The sequence below is a fragment of the Lissotriton helveticus genome, chromosome 9 (genome assembly GCF_964261635.1).
Source record: "Lissotriton helveticus chromosome 9, aLisHel1.1, whole genome shotgun sequence".
Taxonomy (NCBI): Eukaryota; Metazoa; Chordata; class Amphibia; order Caudata; family Salamandridae; genus Lissotriton; species Lissotriton helveticus.
Window position 1 is genome coordinate 1,003,531,461 of NC_136070.1, and position 13,450 is coordinate 1,003,544,910.

The following is a 13,450-nucleotide window of genomic DNA, read 5'->3' on the forward strand; positions in this document are numbered from 1 at the left end:
GCACCCCCCAAGACAAACACCAGCAGCAACCACCTCAAGTGCATCCTGATCAACACCCGCTCCGTCCACAGACACGCCGTGGAACTCTGGAACCTCCTCGACGCTACATCACCGGACGTCGCCTTCCTCACGGAAACCTGGATGAACGCCTCCTCTGCACCCGACATCGCCATCGCCATCCCGGACGGGTACAAGATCATCAGGAGGGACCGCATCAACCAGACCGGAGGTGGCATCGCCATCGTCCACAGGAACACCATCCGCATCACGACTGACGCCAACGACTCCTTCGCTGCAGCCGAACATCTCCACTTCCAGATTCACACTGACCCTAAGATGACCCTCAGAGGCACCCTCGTCTACAGACCCCCGGGACCACGCACACAATTCAGCGAAGACATCACAGACTTCATCAGCCCGCACGCCCTCCCCTCCACTGACTACATCCTCCTCGGGGACCTCAAATTCCACCTGGAGAACAACAAGGACCGCAACACCACCGCCCTGCTGGAAAACCTCGCCAACCTCGGACTCAAGCAACTGGTCAACACCCCCACCCACTACGCCGGCCACACGCTTGATCCCGTCTTCTCTTCCAGCAAGTACATCACCTTCAGCCACGCCACCGGACTCCACTGGACCGACCACAGCTGCGTCCACTTCAGCTTCAAAAGATCCACGACCCACCACCACCCGCAACAGGTACCTCACAGGAATTGGAGCAAGATCACCGCAGACCAGCTCACCACCTCCCTCAGCCAGAGCCCACCCGCCAACACAATAGACCCCAACGAAGCAGCCCGCAACTTCACACAGTGGCTGACCGCCTGCGCCGACGACATCGCGCCACTAAAGAACCCTCCCAGCAGACCCAGAAGCAAGAAGGCATCCTGGTTCACCGACGACCTCAAGGACTCCAAGAAGACCTGCCGCACCCTCGAGAAAGCCTGGCTCCTCGACCGGACCACCAACAACATGACCGCCCTCAAACACGCTACCCGCAAGCACCACCAGCTCATCTGCACCACCAAGAAGAAATCCCTGAAGGAACGACTGAACAACAACGCCCACGACAGCAAAGAGCTCTTCACTATTGTCAAGGAGTTCTCCAACCTCAGCACCGGCACCAACGACATCACTCCGTCACAAGACCTCTGCGACTCCCTCGCCTCGTTCTTCCACCGCAAGATCGCCGACATCCACAACAGCTTTGGCGCCCCACCCACGCACCCAACCGTCGAACCAACGCCCCCACCGCCACCCTTCGCACCTGGACCACGGTGACCACCGAAGACACAGCCCGCACGATGAACACCATCCACTCCGGATCACTGAACGACCCCTGCCCACACCACGTCTTCAACAAGGCCGACTCCACCATCGCACCCCAACTCCGGAACATCATCAACGCCTCCTTCAACACCGCCACCTTCCCGGAGAGCTGGAAGCACGCCGAGATCAGCGCCCTCCTGAAGAAACCTACAGCGGACCCCACCGATCTCAAAAACTTCCGCCCCATCTCGCTCCTCCCTTTTCCTGCTAAAGTCATCGAGAAGATCGTCAACAGACAGCTGACCGCCTTCCTCGAGACGAACGGATCCCTCGATCCCTCGCAGTCCGGCTTCAGAGCCAACCACAGCACCGAGACCGCCCTCATCGCAGCCACCGACGACATCCGGACCCTGCTCGACAAGGGGGAAACAGTGGCCCTCATCCTCCTGGACCTCTCCGCTGCGTTCGACACGGTCTGCCACCGCACCCTAGTCCAGCGCCTCAGCAACATCGGTATCCAAGAGAAGGCACTGGAGTGGATCATCTCGTTCCTCGCCGGAAGAACACAAAGAGTCCGCCTCCCCCCGTTTCGCTCCGAGGCCACCGAAGTCATCTGCGGCGTCCCGCAAGGATCTTCACTCAGCCCCACCCTCTTCAACATCTACATGAAACCTCTCGCAGCCATCGCACGCCAGCAAAACCTCAACATCATCTCTTACGCCGACGACACCCAGCTGATCCTCTCCCTCACCAGAGACCCCGACACCGCCAGAACCTGCCTACACGAAGGGATGAAAGACGTCGCCGAGTGGATGAAGGACAGCCGCCTGAAACTGAACTCGGACAAGACGGAACTCCTCATCCTGGGATCTTCGCCCTCCGCCTGGGACGACTCCTGGTGGCCCCCAGCCCTGGGCACCGCACCCAAGCCAACCGACCACGCACGCAACCTGGGCTTCATCCTGGACCCCTCCCTCTCGATGACCAGACAAGTCAACGCCGTCTCCTCATCGTGCTTCAACACCCTGCGTATGCTTCGCAAGATCTTCCGCTGGATCCCGACCAAGACCAGGAAGACTGTCACCCAGGCACTCGTCAACAGCCAACTGGACTACGGAAACGCCCTCTACGCCGGAACCACAGCCAAGCTACAGAAAAGACTCCAGCGCATCCAGAACGCCTCCGCCCGACTCATCCTGGATGTCCCCCGACGCAGCCACATCTCCAGCCACCTGAGGAACCTGCACTGGCTCCCCGTCGACAAGAGGATCACGTTCCGGCTCCTCACCCACGCACACAAGTCTCTCCACGACCTGGGCCCCAAGTACCTCAACGACCGCCTGACCTTCTACACGCCCACCCGCCAGCTACGGTCCACCAGCCTCGCCCTCGCAGCCGTACCACGCATCCGAAGAGCCACCGTCGGAGGAAGATCCTTCTCTTACCTGGCTGCCAAGACTTGGAACTCCCTCCCCATCCACCTTCGGCTGACCCAGGACCATCTCGCCTTCAGGAAACAACTCAAGACCTGGCTGTTCGAGCAATAGCATACCCCTTCCCCCCAAGCGCCTTGAGACCCTCCCGGGTGAGTAGTGCGCTATACAAATGGCATGATTGATTGATTGATTGATTGAGGTGCTGGGGATAGAGCCAAGGAGGATTGACAGAGGGGTATAGAACTTGAGAAGCAAGGTGGGCAGGGACATAGGTAGTGGGCAGTGAAATATAGGGCCAGAAGGCAGTAGTCAAGGGGATGTGGGGTGAGTAGATTGAGGAGTCAGAGGGATGAAAAGGTAGGATGGTGTAGCTGACAATGAGGTGCAGAGTAAGATGGTGGGTGAGTGGGAGATATAGTGACATAGATGTTTGGGGAACCCTGGGAACAGGGGTATGCCGGATATCCTTGTCTGACAGGCTGGACGTGCACCTTGAGACTGAGGGTGCAAAGTAGACATAGTCAGAGAAGCATAAAGGCGCATGGCCTGGGTACCACAGGAGACCAATGGAGGGAAGGCAGCAGAGGTACAGGGAACATGAACAGAGGGCATGGTGGCTTTATCTACAGCAGGAGCACGCATAGAGAAGCACAGCAGAGGCTCGGGCAGAAGTGAAACAAGCATGAAGAGACAGAAACCCTGATTTGTTTTTAAAAAAACTAAACTGAGTAAATATATGCCATCGCATACTCTTCGGACACCCTCTTCACTCGTATTGATAGCTCCGTTCTTCAAGCAATCTTCTGTCAGTGGAGAATACTTTTCCACTTAAGCTCCTCGTTTATGGAGCAATTTGCCTCCCGAAGCAAAATCAATTCCCTCTAACTTCCTATCTAGAATACTGCGTAAACATTTCTGTTTTCCACCTAACCTATATCTGCCACTGTTCTTGCACCCTATAAAGACCTGTCAAACCGGGTACTTATTTATACAAAGATGCTTAGGGGAGCAAATGAAAGGGCTCCGTTCGAGCACAAGGAAGGAGTAAAAAGGGAGTACAGGAAAGCAGGCACTGGCAGAAGAGGTAGAGCTAACCTTCAGAAGACTCCTCAAGACCTGGCTATTCGAGCAGTAGCAGCATCCCCCCGCCTCCCCCAGCGCCTTGAGGCCCTCACAGGTAAGTAGTGCGCTTTACAAATGCCCTGATTGATTGATTGATTTATTGATTGAGCAAGGGAAGAACAGGCAGAACATGGGTACGAAAGCATATGGAGCATGGACGGGGAGGCGGGCACAGGCGACATGAGTTACGAGTTACATGAGGTGCACTGGACACAAGGGGACGAGGGGGTGTAGGCAAGATGAGGTAGAGGCTCATGGGGTGGCTTGGGTGAAGGGGTTATGTGGTCACACAAAGTGAAGGAGGCAAAGGACAGGAAGGGGGGCGTGAAAGCAAAGTAGGCAAATAGCAGGGAGGCACAGAGTTGAAATGTAGCACAGGGGAGTTGCCTGCGGTACAGAGGGGTATGTAATGCATAGGCCGTAGAGGGGTATCAAACGCAGAGCTGTTGTGTATGGCACACGCACTAGTGGCGCAAGCACTGTTCAGCCTAGTTAAAAGGCCGCAAACAAAGCAGGAACTGTGGATTATTGGCATGAGTGGCACGTTTGGTTCACATATGAATTTCATGGGGGAGCAGGTGGCAAAGCAACAGAGAGTCAAAGGAGGAGCAACAGAGGAAGAACAAGGGGGAAAGAGAAAGCATTCAACAGAAAAGGCATAAGCATGGGTGGGGCAAGCATCATACGGTGTAAAGTGGAAGACAAGGGTTGCCACTGGGAGGAAAGTGAGACGGCAACATGAAGGCGACAGAGATATTTGGTCCAAGAGGCTAAAGGTAACCGAATTCCCCCAAGAACTCAAGTGAGCACATGGACACCTGAGGTCAAAGGACAGATGACAGCTAAGAGGGGTCAGGGTGTATGAAGTAGGCAGCATCCATGCATTCTTCCTTTCCACACATAGAACATTTATGGCACTGGCAGGCTTCTCTTGAACATCTCTCAGGCAGGTTACCTTCAAAGTAGGAAAACAATATGAGAAGTGCATATGGAGAGCCAAAGGAAGCTTGGGTGAAAAAGTAGAGATACTATAATTATCAATAGAGGAGGTATTACAACACTTCACTTCTAAGTCCTCTCCCAGAGTAATGTGTTCAGATCTGTAGCACTTGTCAGGAATATTGTGTCTAATGCAGGTAGCAAGGTGCTTGCGTTTGGGTTTTTTGGACACCTGATGAGTCGCGTACCTAGAGCGTGTTCAGGATGGCACCCTTACCCTCCTCCTCCTCCATTACGAGGGACAGAAGCTTTTCAGTGTTATCTCTGCAATGAGGCAACAAACGTATTATGTACACAGAATTAATAAAGCAAATTCTTGTTGGAGGAGCCTAAATCCTTTTTAAAGTAGCCTCTAGGTTCTTCGACTCTTTGACCAATTTCACTGTCCTAGTGTACTGTCAATTGCCCCTCCCCCCTTGATAATTCTTGCCAGCTGCCCATCGTGTCCCCACCACCTCACCCCCTCGGAGAGCTGCCACTTGCTCTAGGCCCTTTTCAGTATCTAATACGTGTCAAAGTGAAATTTGAGGAGACCCCTGCCCCCACCCAAATGACCAAGAAGTGCTTTTACATAATTTGCCTCCACTATTTATGCTTCACTGGCTCTATCCTTGTGCTATGAAAAATATTTCAGTGTATTTCTTGTAAGTGATTATTAAAGTCTAAGGGTGTCTACTGCGCAGGATGTCTGGAAGTACCACTAAAGATGTCAGTTAATGGAGACAGGCCTCGTTAAACAAGAGGAACAGAACATGTGGGTTCTTTCAAAGAGGGGTAAAACCAGGATCCAGCTCCTTCTCACTGCCCCAGCCACACCCCTGGGGACAGGGGTGCCTGACAATGGTCCATGAAGGCCAGGCCTTGTCAGAGGCTCAGGGTAGACATATTGGACATGTGTATGCCATTTATTTAAATCGAAATCATTCACACAATCACTGGTTGTCATGGAAATCTGGCCTGAATCAGTTCTTGCAGACCATCGGCTGTTTCTTCGTGAGGGCGAGAGGCATCCCCCCACCCTACTCGCTGCAGAGGCACTAAACGTGTAAAATAAAATGGTAATGAAATTATTTTGTTACCATTTTATTTTTCACATTTAGCATGCAGCAGCCTCCAGCCAGGAGAAATGGGGGAGTGTCCTCCTCTGCTGCCAATTGCCAGCATAGAGGACTGGAGAAGGAAGATGAACCCTCCAAAGTACGCATGTCACTTTAGCCGGCTCTCTTGAGCTGGCCAAAGTGACAAGCGCACTTTGCAGCTCCCCGCTCTGCTGTCTTAGACAGCTGGCTGGAGACCATGCACAGGCCTCCAGGACCTGATATAGCGTCCAGCCAGGATGCTTCATCCAATCCTGGCCTGGCGCTGCTCTCATGCAGCTGAGAGTAGCTTTAAGATTGGCTAGTGGAATTTTTGGGTGGCTGGAGCCCGGGGAGCCGACAGAGGAGGGACCGAGGAGGATGTTGGATGTGCAGTAGGTAAGTGACCTTATTTTTTATTATCTGTCACTCGCCTTGCCTGCATGCACACATCCACCCACCTACCACTTAGTGCCTTCCGGCCCCAATGGTGCATATATGTGCCAGCCGACCCTAAGACCAAACTTTCCCAACCCGGCCAAGACCAGCTAGAATCATTACATTGCAGTATGAGTACTAGAGTAGAAAATAAATCAATAATGTACATTACAAAATTGATAGTAAATTGTACCAGCAAGAGTGTAATTAAAGTCCTTACGCATCAGATGTAAGAGTTTGCATCACAAGTTATTATTATTTATTTTTATAATCAACCTTTCAGGCTTTTGTATAGTGAAAATATGTCACCAAGCTTCATTAACACACACAACACAAGTGCAGCATTATTAGCAACCGTGCAAGGATGATGGAGGTACCCAGGAAAGAGAAGGGAGCCTGTAACTAAAACCACAGAGAAGAAATTAAGCTGGGGCATTCAGGCTGTCAAGGTGGTTGCCTGTGGAACCTTTAGTAAGGAATACAAGGCAATTACAGGTTTCATTCATATTTTAATGCAGCATGCGTTAGCAGTGTTTTGAAATCGAGGGCTGGGGAAACAACAGTCAACATTCACGTAAAGTAATGTTGTGACATAAACACTGAGACATAATCAAGCTGCACATCAAAGCTCCACATTCCTCAGTATATGGTCAATTAGTGTCTGCCAACAGACAGCCAAAGCCTTGACCACTAAGTGGTGTGTTTTTCTTTTTAACGTTTACATTGCTGCCTTGTAAATGTATAAGCCACAAACGAAACCACTAAGTGACGCTGTTTATCCTTTGCAATTTTATAAGGCTTCCTACTCAATTTATGCACAAATTTGTGAAATGAATATTGCAAGCAATCAAGCTTTGGCATGCTGCTATGTTTAGACACGCCAAGAAACATTTTTTCTGCTCGATTATTTGCATTTTTAATAATTGTAACCCTGCATATGTAATAGAAAAAAACTTCAATCACCAGAATGCCAAGAAATAAAAGGCCAGGATTAACACGCTGCATCTGGTGGGGCAACATTTTTTTGTGGGTCAGACCCAGGAATTCGAGCTGTCTTGGCTCGGTTAAATTATCAGCAAGTTAATATACTTATATAGTTTTACAACCCCTCATCGACCACACATTTTTAAAAGCAGTCCACCAAAGCTTTTCATTGTTAAAAAAATACAGCTGTACTGGCTTTGTCAATGTATGTTGAGAACTAGGTCTGGGCAGAGTTCACAGAGTTTCGCTACACAGAATTCAGCGAACTAACTAAAAAAACTTTGCCACGCTAAGTAAAGTTCCGCAAGCGGCAGAGTGAGTTTGGTCAGGCCTTACGCGTTGATTTTCAGTGTCCAGTTTTTGTCCCGCACTGTAAAATCATCACGAACTGCACCATGCCCAGTGCAAGAGGGCGCTACTTCTTTTCTGCCGCTCAAATGGATTTTTTACTCGAGCGGCAGCTTTCTCAACGCAAACGTAAGGTTTCTCAACGTGAGCAGTCGCAACCCTCCGCAACCACCCGCGTTGAGGAATCCGACCACCCACAATGAGAAATCTCACTGGGAGGTGGATTTTCCTTGCTTGCGATTGCCAACTTGATGTTGGCGAGCAAGGAAGTTTTTCGGAACTCCGTGTGCTCCGCGGAGTGAGGAAAATTCTGCAAATTCTGTGAGCGGAGTGGAGTTCACCGCCCAGGCCTATTAAGAACCCGTTCTGCACGCCAAACCATCAAATCCATATATTTCTTCAAATGAAACTAGTGTATTTAAATAAAAACAGAAGAAACTGTGGACCCTGGAAAAGGTCTGATGACCAGAGCTATATTTTAAGCACTGCGTACAGCTGACAGCCAGGAGCAGAATCTTGGGCTGTCATTTCGTGGCAATGCCAGGTTTTGCCAACATGATGGAGCTTGGTTTCTTAAAGGAGAATTTCCATTTTGTTCTGCTTTGGTGCTGCCTGACCTTAGCCTGGCCTGCCTGGAGCTAATGCCGCTTGTTCTGCAAAGCTGCAGGGCCTGACCCGTAGCCAAGCACAGCGCCCAAAGCACTGTCTCACCAAAACCCACTGAGCATGGGCTGCGGCCGGGTCTTGCATCGAACCCAGCGTGCTGCTATGTCTCACTACATCCGGCCTTCAGCCATTTGCAGCAAGATGGGGCGCAGTGTCTGGCCTGGAGTCAAATGCACCTTTCTCCCGATATTCCTCGTCTGGTCAATAATGGTGGCTTGAAACAGGCCTACAGTTTAGGGTGACCAGGCGTCCCCGTTTTGCCAGGACGGTCCCAGTTTTTAACCAGTTGTCCCAGCAAATTTCAAGAAATGTAGCTCATGTCCCAGTTTTTAAAGAGGGTCGACTGAAAACGTGGGAGGTGTTTTTTATGTTTTACAAAGCACGGATAGTTAGCAGTTGTTTCAAGAAAGTAATTTAATTAACAGGCAAGCTACTGGTTTTAACAATTGCATTTTATGTATGTTCTTACTGCCTGTTCTGTAATTCTCTGCTGAGGAGCGCTCTCATCGCTTGAAGTACAATTGTAGTCCATCTTCTATTTTTGTGAAATGTCCCGGTTTTTGGCTTTAAAATCCTGGTCACCCTACGTACAGTTTTAAGTTTGTGCTCCAATACTATTTCAACACCTTGCTTGAGTGGCTCCAAAAATGAAATCCCAAGTGGGTGCTGAATGAATGAGAAATTGAGGGAGCAACTGGCTTGTTCAAGCAGGTGCTGTACCGAAACGAAAACATTACTGAACTGCAGAAGTAGTTACTGTGCTTTAGAGCTGCCGAGTTCAGGTGCTTGGCATTACTCTGACATCTAGTGGTCAAATCCAGAATTGTCCAAGTGCATCATTGAGAACATGTCAGTAATAGAGGTCAAAGCATTAACATTGATGCTGTAACTGAGTCGCACTCCTTTCACTTCAGTTGCTCTGAGGTGTTCTCCAGTCCACCTTTTCATTCTAAACCTACATTATCTCCTGTGGGTTGTATGTTGTTACAACGCATGCCTTTACCACGCATGCGTTACAACGGAATGCTATTTCCACGCATAACCTTTACCACGAATATTTCTTTACCACGCATACCTTTACAACGATTTTCGTTGTAAATTTATGCATGGTAAGGGCATACTCTTGGTAAAGGATGCACTCCTTCCCTGTACCCTTACGTGGCCCCCAATCCTTCTTATAATTACCCCTGCCCTGAACCCTCAATCCTTAAATATATATATTTTTGTTAGAACTAAAATTCCCCTTACCACTTCACGTTGTCTCCTCTCCTTCATCTTCCTTGCTGACGTTCTACGTCGTAAAGAGGAAGCAGATGTTTCTTTCAGTTTCCTCTCAAACAATGCCGATTGCCTTCACTTTGCGACGTGACATCAGGTGCGTTTTTTTGGGTGGGCGGGTGGGAGACCCCCCAAGCCTCCTTTTTTTCCCACGCTTTTTTTTTCTGGGGAGAGACCCCCCAAGCCTAATTTTAGCCTTTACTACACATGCCTTTACTACGTATCTCATAGTAAAGGTATGCGTGGTAAAGGCTTTCGTGGTAACCACGCATGCGTTGTAATGCATGCGTGGTTAAGGTTTGCGTGGAAACGGCTGCGTTGTAGTGGCCGTTTCCCCTCCTGTGCTGTTCCCGTTGTTCTACCTTCTGTCCTGCTCCGTTCAACATTTACGTCCTCCACAGAGGTCAGTTGCCTAGATTTGGACCTTAAAGCTTTATACGAAAGATGAGGATGAGGATGAGTCCCAGCCTTCAAGCTTGCCTCGTCCGCTCATTTGGCATTTATTTTTGCTTGAAAACAGTTGACACACGTATATTGCTAAGGATGAATCAGAATTCTAACTTCAGAGTGTCTATGTGCTATTCACTTCCGGTGACAAGTCAATTTCCTTAAAGTTAACGCAAACAAGGCTGCAAATCTGGTGGCGGGCAAGGAAGTGTTATTGGCCCTCTCAACCAGGTTAAGGTAGTTAAGAACCTAGGAGTCAAGTTCTGCAGGAGTTTCGTTCTGTTGGAACAATTCAATGCACAGTGACTTCCAGTTTCTTTTTTCTTCAATTTCTGAAAAATATGTAATACCTTTATTTTCGCTAATACTTTAGTCTCATGCAGACACCGCTAATGCTGTCTGTCTGACTGACAAACTCCAGAGGATATACAATCTTGCTGTGAGACTTGTGTGTGGCCCTCGGAGGTTTGGAGCAGCAGTAATGCCGTCCATGGCATACCCTATCTCGCTGTAATGAAGCACATCCATTTAAAGAAAACAAAAAACTATCTGCCACCCTGTTCCATACACCACTCTGATCCCTATACATTGAGTCTGACTCTGCACCAGCCCTTCCAGCACTCCTTTCATCATCTGACTGTTCACATTTTAGATGTTTACCTCTTGGTACTGGTTCATTCTCAGTTCCTCCACAGAAATCAGGAACTCCCATCACATCTCTGAACGCTCTGTTGCAGATCATCCCCACTTTAGGAAAATGTATAAACCCTGTGGTTTTGCTGGGTAGTGACATCCCTGCCTCATCTACCTTTCTCCCAGGGCCATAATGGCTTCAGGGGAAAGTGTGCTTTATACATTCTTGCTCGCTCATTATTTCTTCATAGGTAAAATGTCCATCGTAGTAAAGTGGTGGACATTGAGCAATTGATAGAAGAGAACATTTAAGGTCAAAATCTCTTTTGGTTCTGAATGATTTTTTTAGCTTTGACATAATGTTCGGTGCCAAGAGCGATGGTGCATTTAATGAATTGTAACAAACTATTAATTGCTGATTGTTGTTCTATTTGCTAATCGTAAATGAATTAATAACACTGACAACATTGTCCAGACAAAAATGCTGCTTAAAATTGTAGTTTGTTTCTGAGACTGCAGACCTATCATGCCTAACTGGTGAAGGACACAACAATCTCAAGAGGAAATACTCACAGCTCTGGCCAATCACCGCCTGGATCTCCTTTGCAGGCTCTGAGGAAGAAAAACACAAGGAACATCATAACATGTCTTTAATATAGTCAAAGGAAGAAATCAGCAATATCAATTAACAACAAATTAGGAACTTATCTGAGCAAGTTGGCATTATCAAAAATTTACGATATGACATCCAAATTGCTGCACAATAATATTGCACACCAATTCTGCTATCACAATGTCTATTGACGAAAGGCTGCAGCGGGATGCAAATGTCAGAGTCCTGTTCTTGGCTAGGGCCTTAATTCTGAGTAGAAAGCTGTTTTTCACAATGCCCATCCAAGATATTAAATATATTATATGAAATAATAACAATTACTGGACCACAGAAATTAGTAATAGGTATTGTTTTGAATTAGCCCTTTGTTGGACAGGCCACATGAAGGGCCGCTCTCCCCCGGCCCAACCAGGCCCGAACCAGCCACGCAAGTACCACACACCACCATTACACGTCCACCGTCCCCGCAGGGACCCCTACACTCGAACCTGTTGACCGCGTAGGCCGACCCACTACCGGCCTGCGCGCCCATCCTGGGCGCCATCTTGGACACTCCACCACGAGGCCGCCTGGCCCCCGATCGACCTCAACCCTGGGCCTGGCCAGGCCTCAGACATTCCGGCACCAACATCCACCCAGGAGGTGAGCGGGCTACTTGGTCAGTCAATGGGAGCAAGAGGTGTCGATGGCTCTCCCCCGCCAAGTACCGCTCGCCCATCGCCTCCCCGGGCGCTGGCTCCACCCCCCTGCTGGGTGTCTGAACCCCCTCATCCCGGACCTCCCGACCTCCAAGTGCGAGGGTCCGGACATCAAAGCACACCAGCCCTATAACTGGGGCAGCTCCAGAGCCGGACGGGAGTTGTATCTTGGAGTCGAGAGACGCAAAGAAGAACTCATCCTTGACGGACTACTGGCGCTGCCGTAGCTCTGTCTTGTGCACCCTCGTCTTGCCTGCTGGCGCTGCCGCGGCTTTGGGAACCACCCTATCCTTCATCGTCGTCGGGATCTGCTGGCGTGGCCGCGGACCGTTTGTAACCACCACCTTCATCGGGACCTGCTGGCTCTGCCGCGGACCGTCGTCTTCCTTCATCCATCACGGGACCTGCTGGCTCCGCCGCGGCCCGTTCATCTACACCACCGAGCTCGAGGATTGAGAGCTATTTCCATCTCTTTGGTAACAAGACTGTCCCGCTACCCTTTTCCCAAACAGAGACCAGAATAGAGGGGACCCCTGAGTCCAGACCTCCTTGTACCATTCTACCGTACTTGAAGAATTGCCTATAAAGTATCGTTGAACTTTATCATTGTGTGGTGTCCGTCTGTGGGGGGGGAGTTACTTGTCTGTACGATTCACTGGAGACGGCTCTCCCCGGAGACCTCTCCCCTTATCCTCGGCCGACCCTCCCGGTCCGTCTAACATTGGTGGCAGCGGCGGGATCCGAATCACCGCATAAACCGTACAGAGAGTAGCTCACCCCACGGCGAATCACGATGTCAACTAAAGACAGCGGATCAACGGAGAAATTCCAGATGGAGAAATTGGACGAGTACAGCCATCGTGAACTTAAACAGTTCTGTATCGAATTAGGTATCGCTACCACCGGACTAAATACCAAAGATGACTTTAAGCAGGCCCTGGAATCTTGGGCAGAAACCGGGGCTGCCGGAACCCCCGATCAAGACATCGCAGCACAAACCCCCATGGCCCCTGAAGAACGAAGAACGGGTCTCTCGCCAGACGAGATCCAGGAACGAGAAAGAACCCGACTACACGAGCTGGAAATGGCCCGGCTCAAAATGGACGTTGAACTAAAGTTGGCCGAACAGAAAATCAACTTAGAGCACCTGCGTCTCCGAGAAGAAAGAGAGGAGAAACAGAGACAAAGGGAGCTCGAGGAAAAGAAACTGGCATATGAACATGAGCGGAAATTAGCTGAAATCGACCTACGCAAACAGAATAAAGAAGCAGGGGTGCCCGAGCAACCCCACACTCCAGGGGCAACAGAGAAGAAGGTACACATCCCCAAGGATGTCGTTCGAGAATACTTCCGAGAGGACGACATCCAGCAATGGTTTAAGGCCTATGAAATCGCTATGACTGCACACCGGATCGATAGAAGCGATTGAGGGGCCGGTCT

General features: G+C 49.8%; 1 protein-coding gene across 1 annotated transcript in view; it reads right to left on the minus strand.

Moving 5' to 3' along the window:
- The window catches only part of PLEKHG2 (pleckstrin homology and RhoGEF domain containing G2), a 458,610-nt gene that overhangs the window by 58,573 nt on the left and 386,587 nt on the right, over positions 1-13,450 (minus strand). Inside the window, exon 15 of the mRNA XM_078661322.1 lies at positions 11,273-11,311. Coding sequence (XP_078517448.1) covers positions 11,273-11,311 — 39 coding nt within the window. The remainder of the gene's footprint in view (positions 1-11,272; positions 11,312-13,450) is intronic.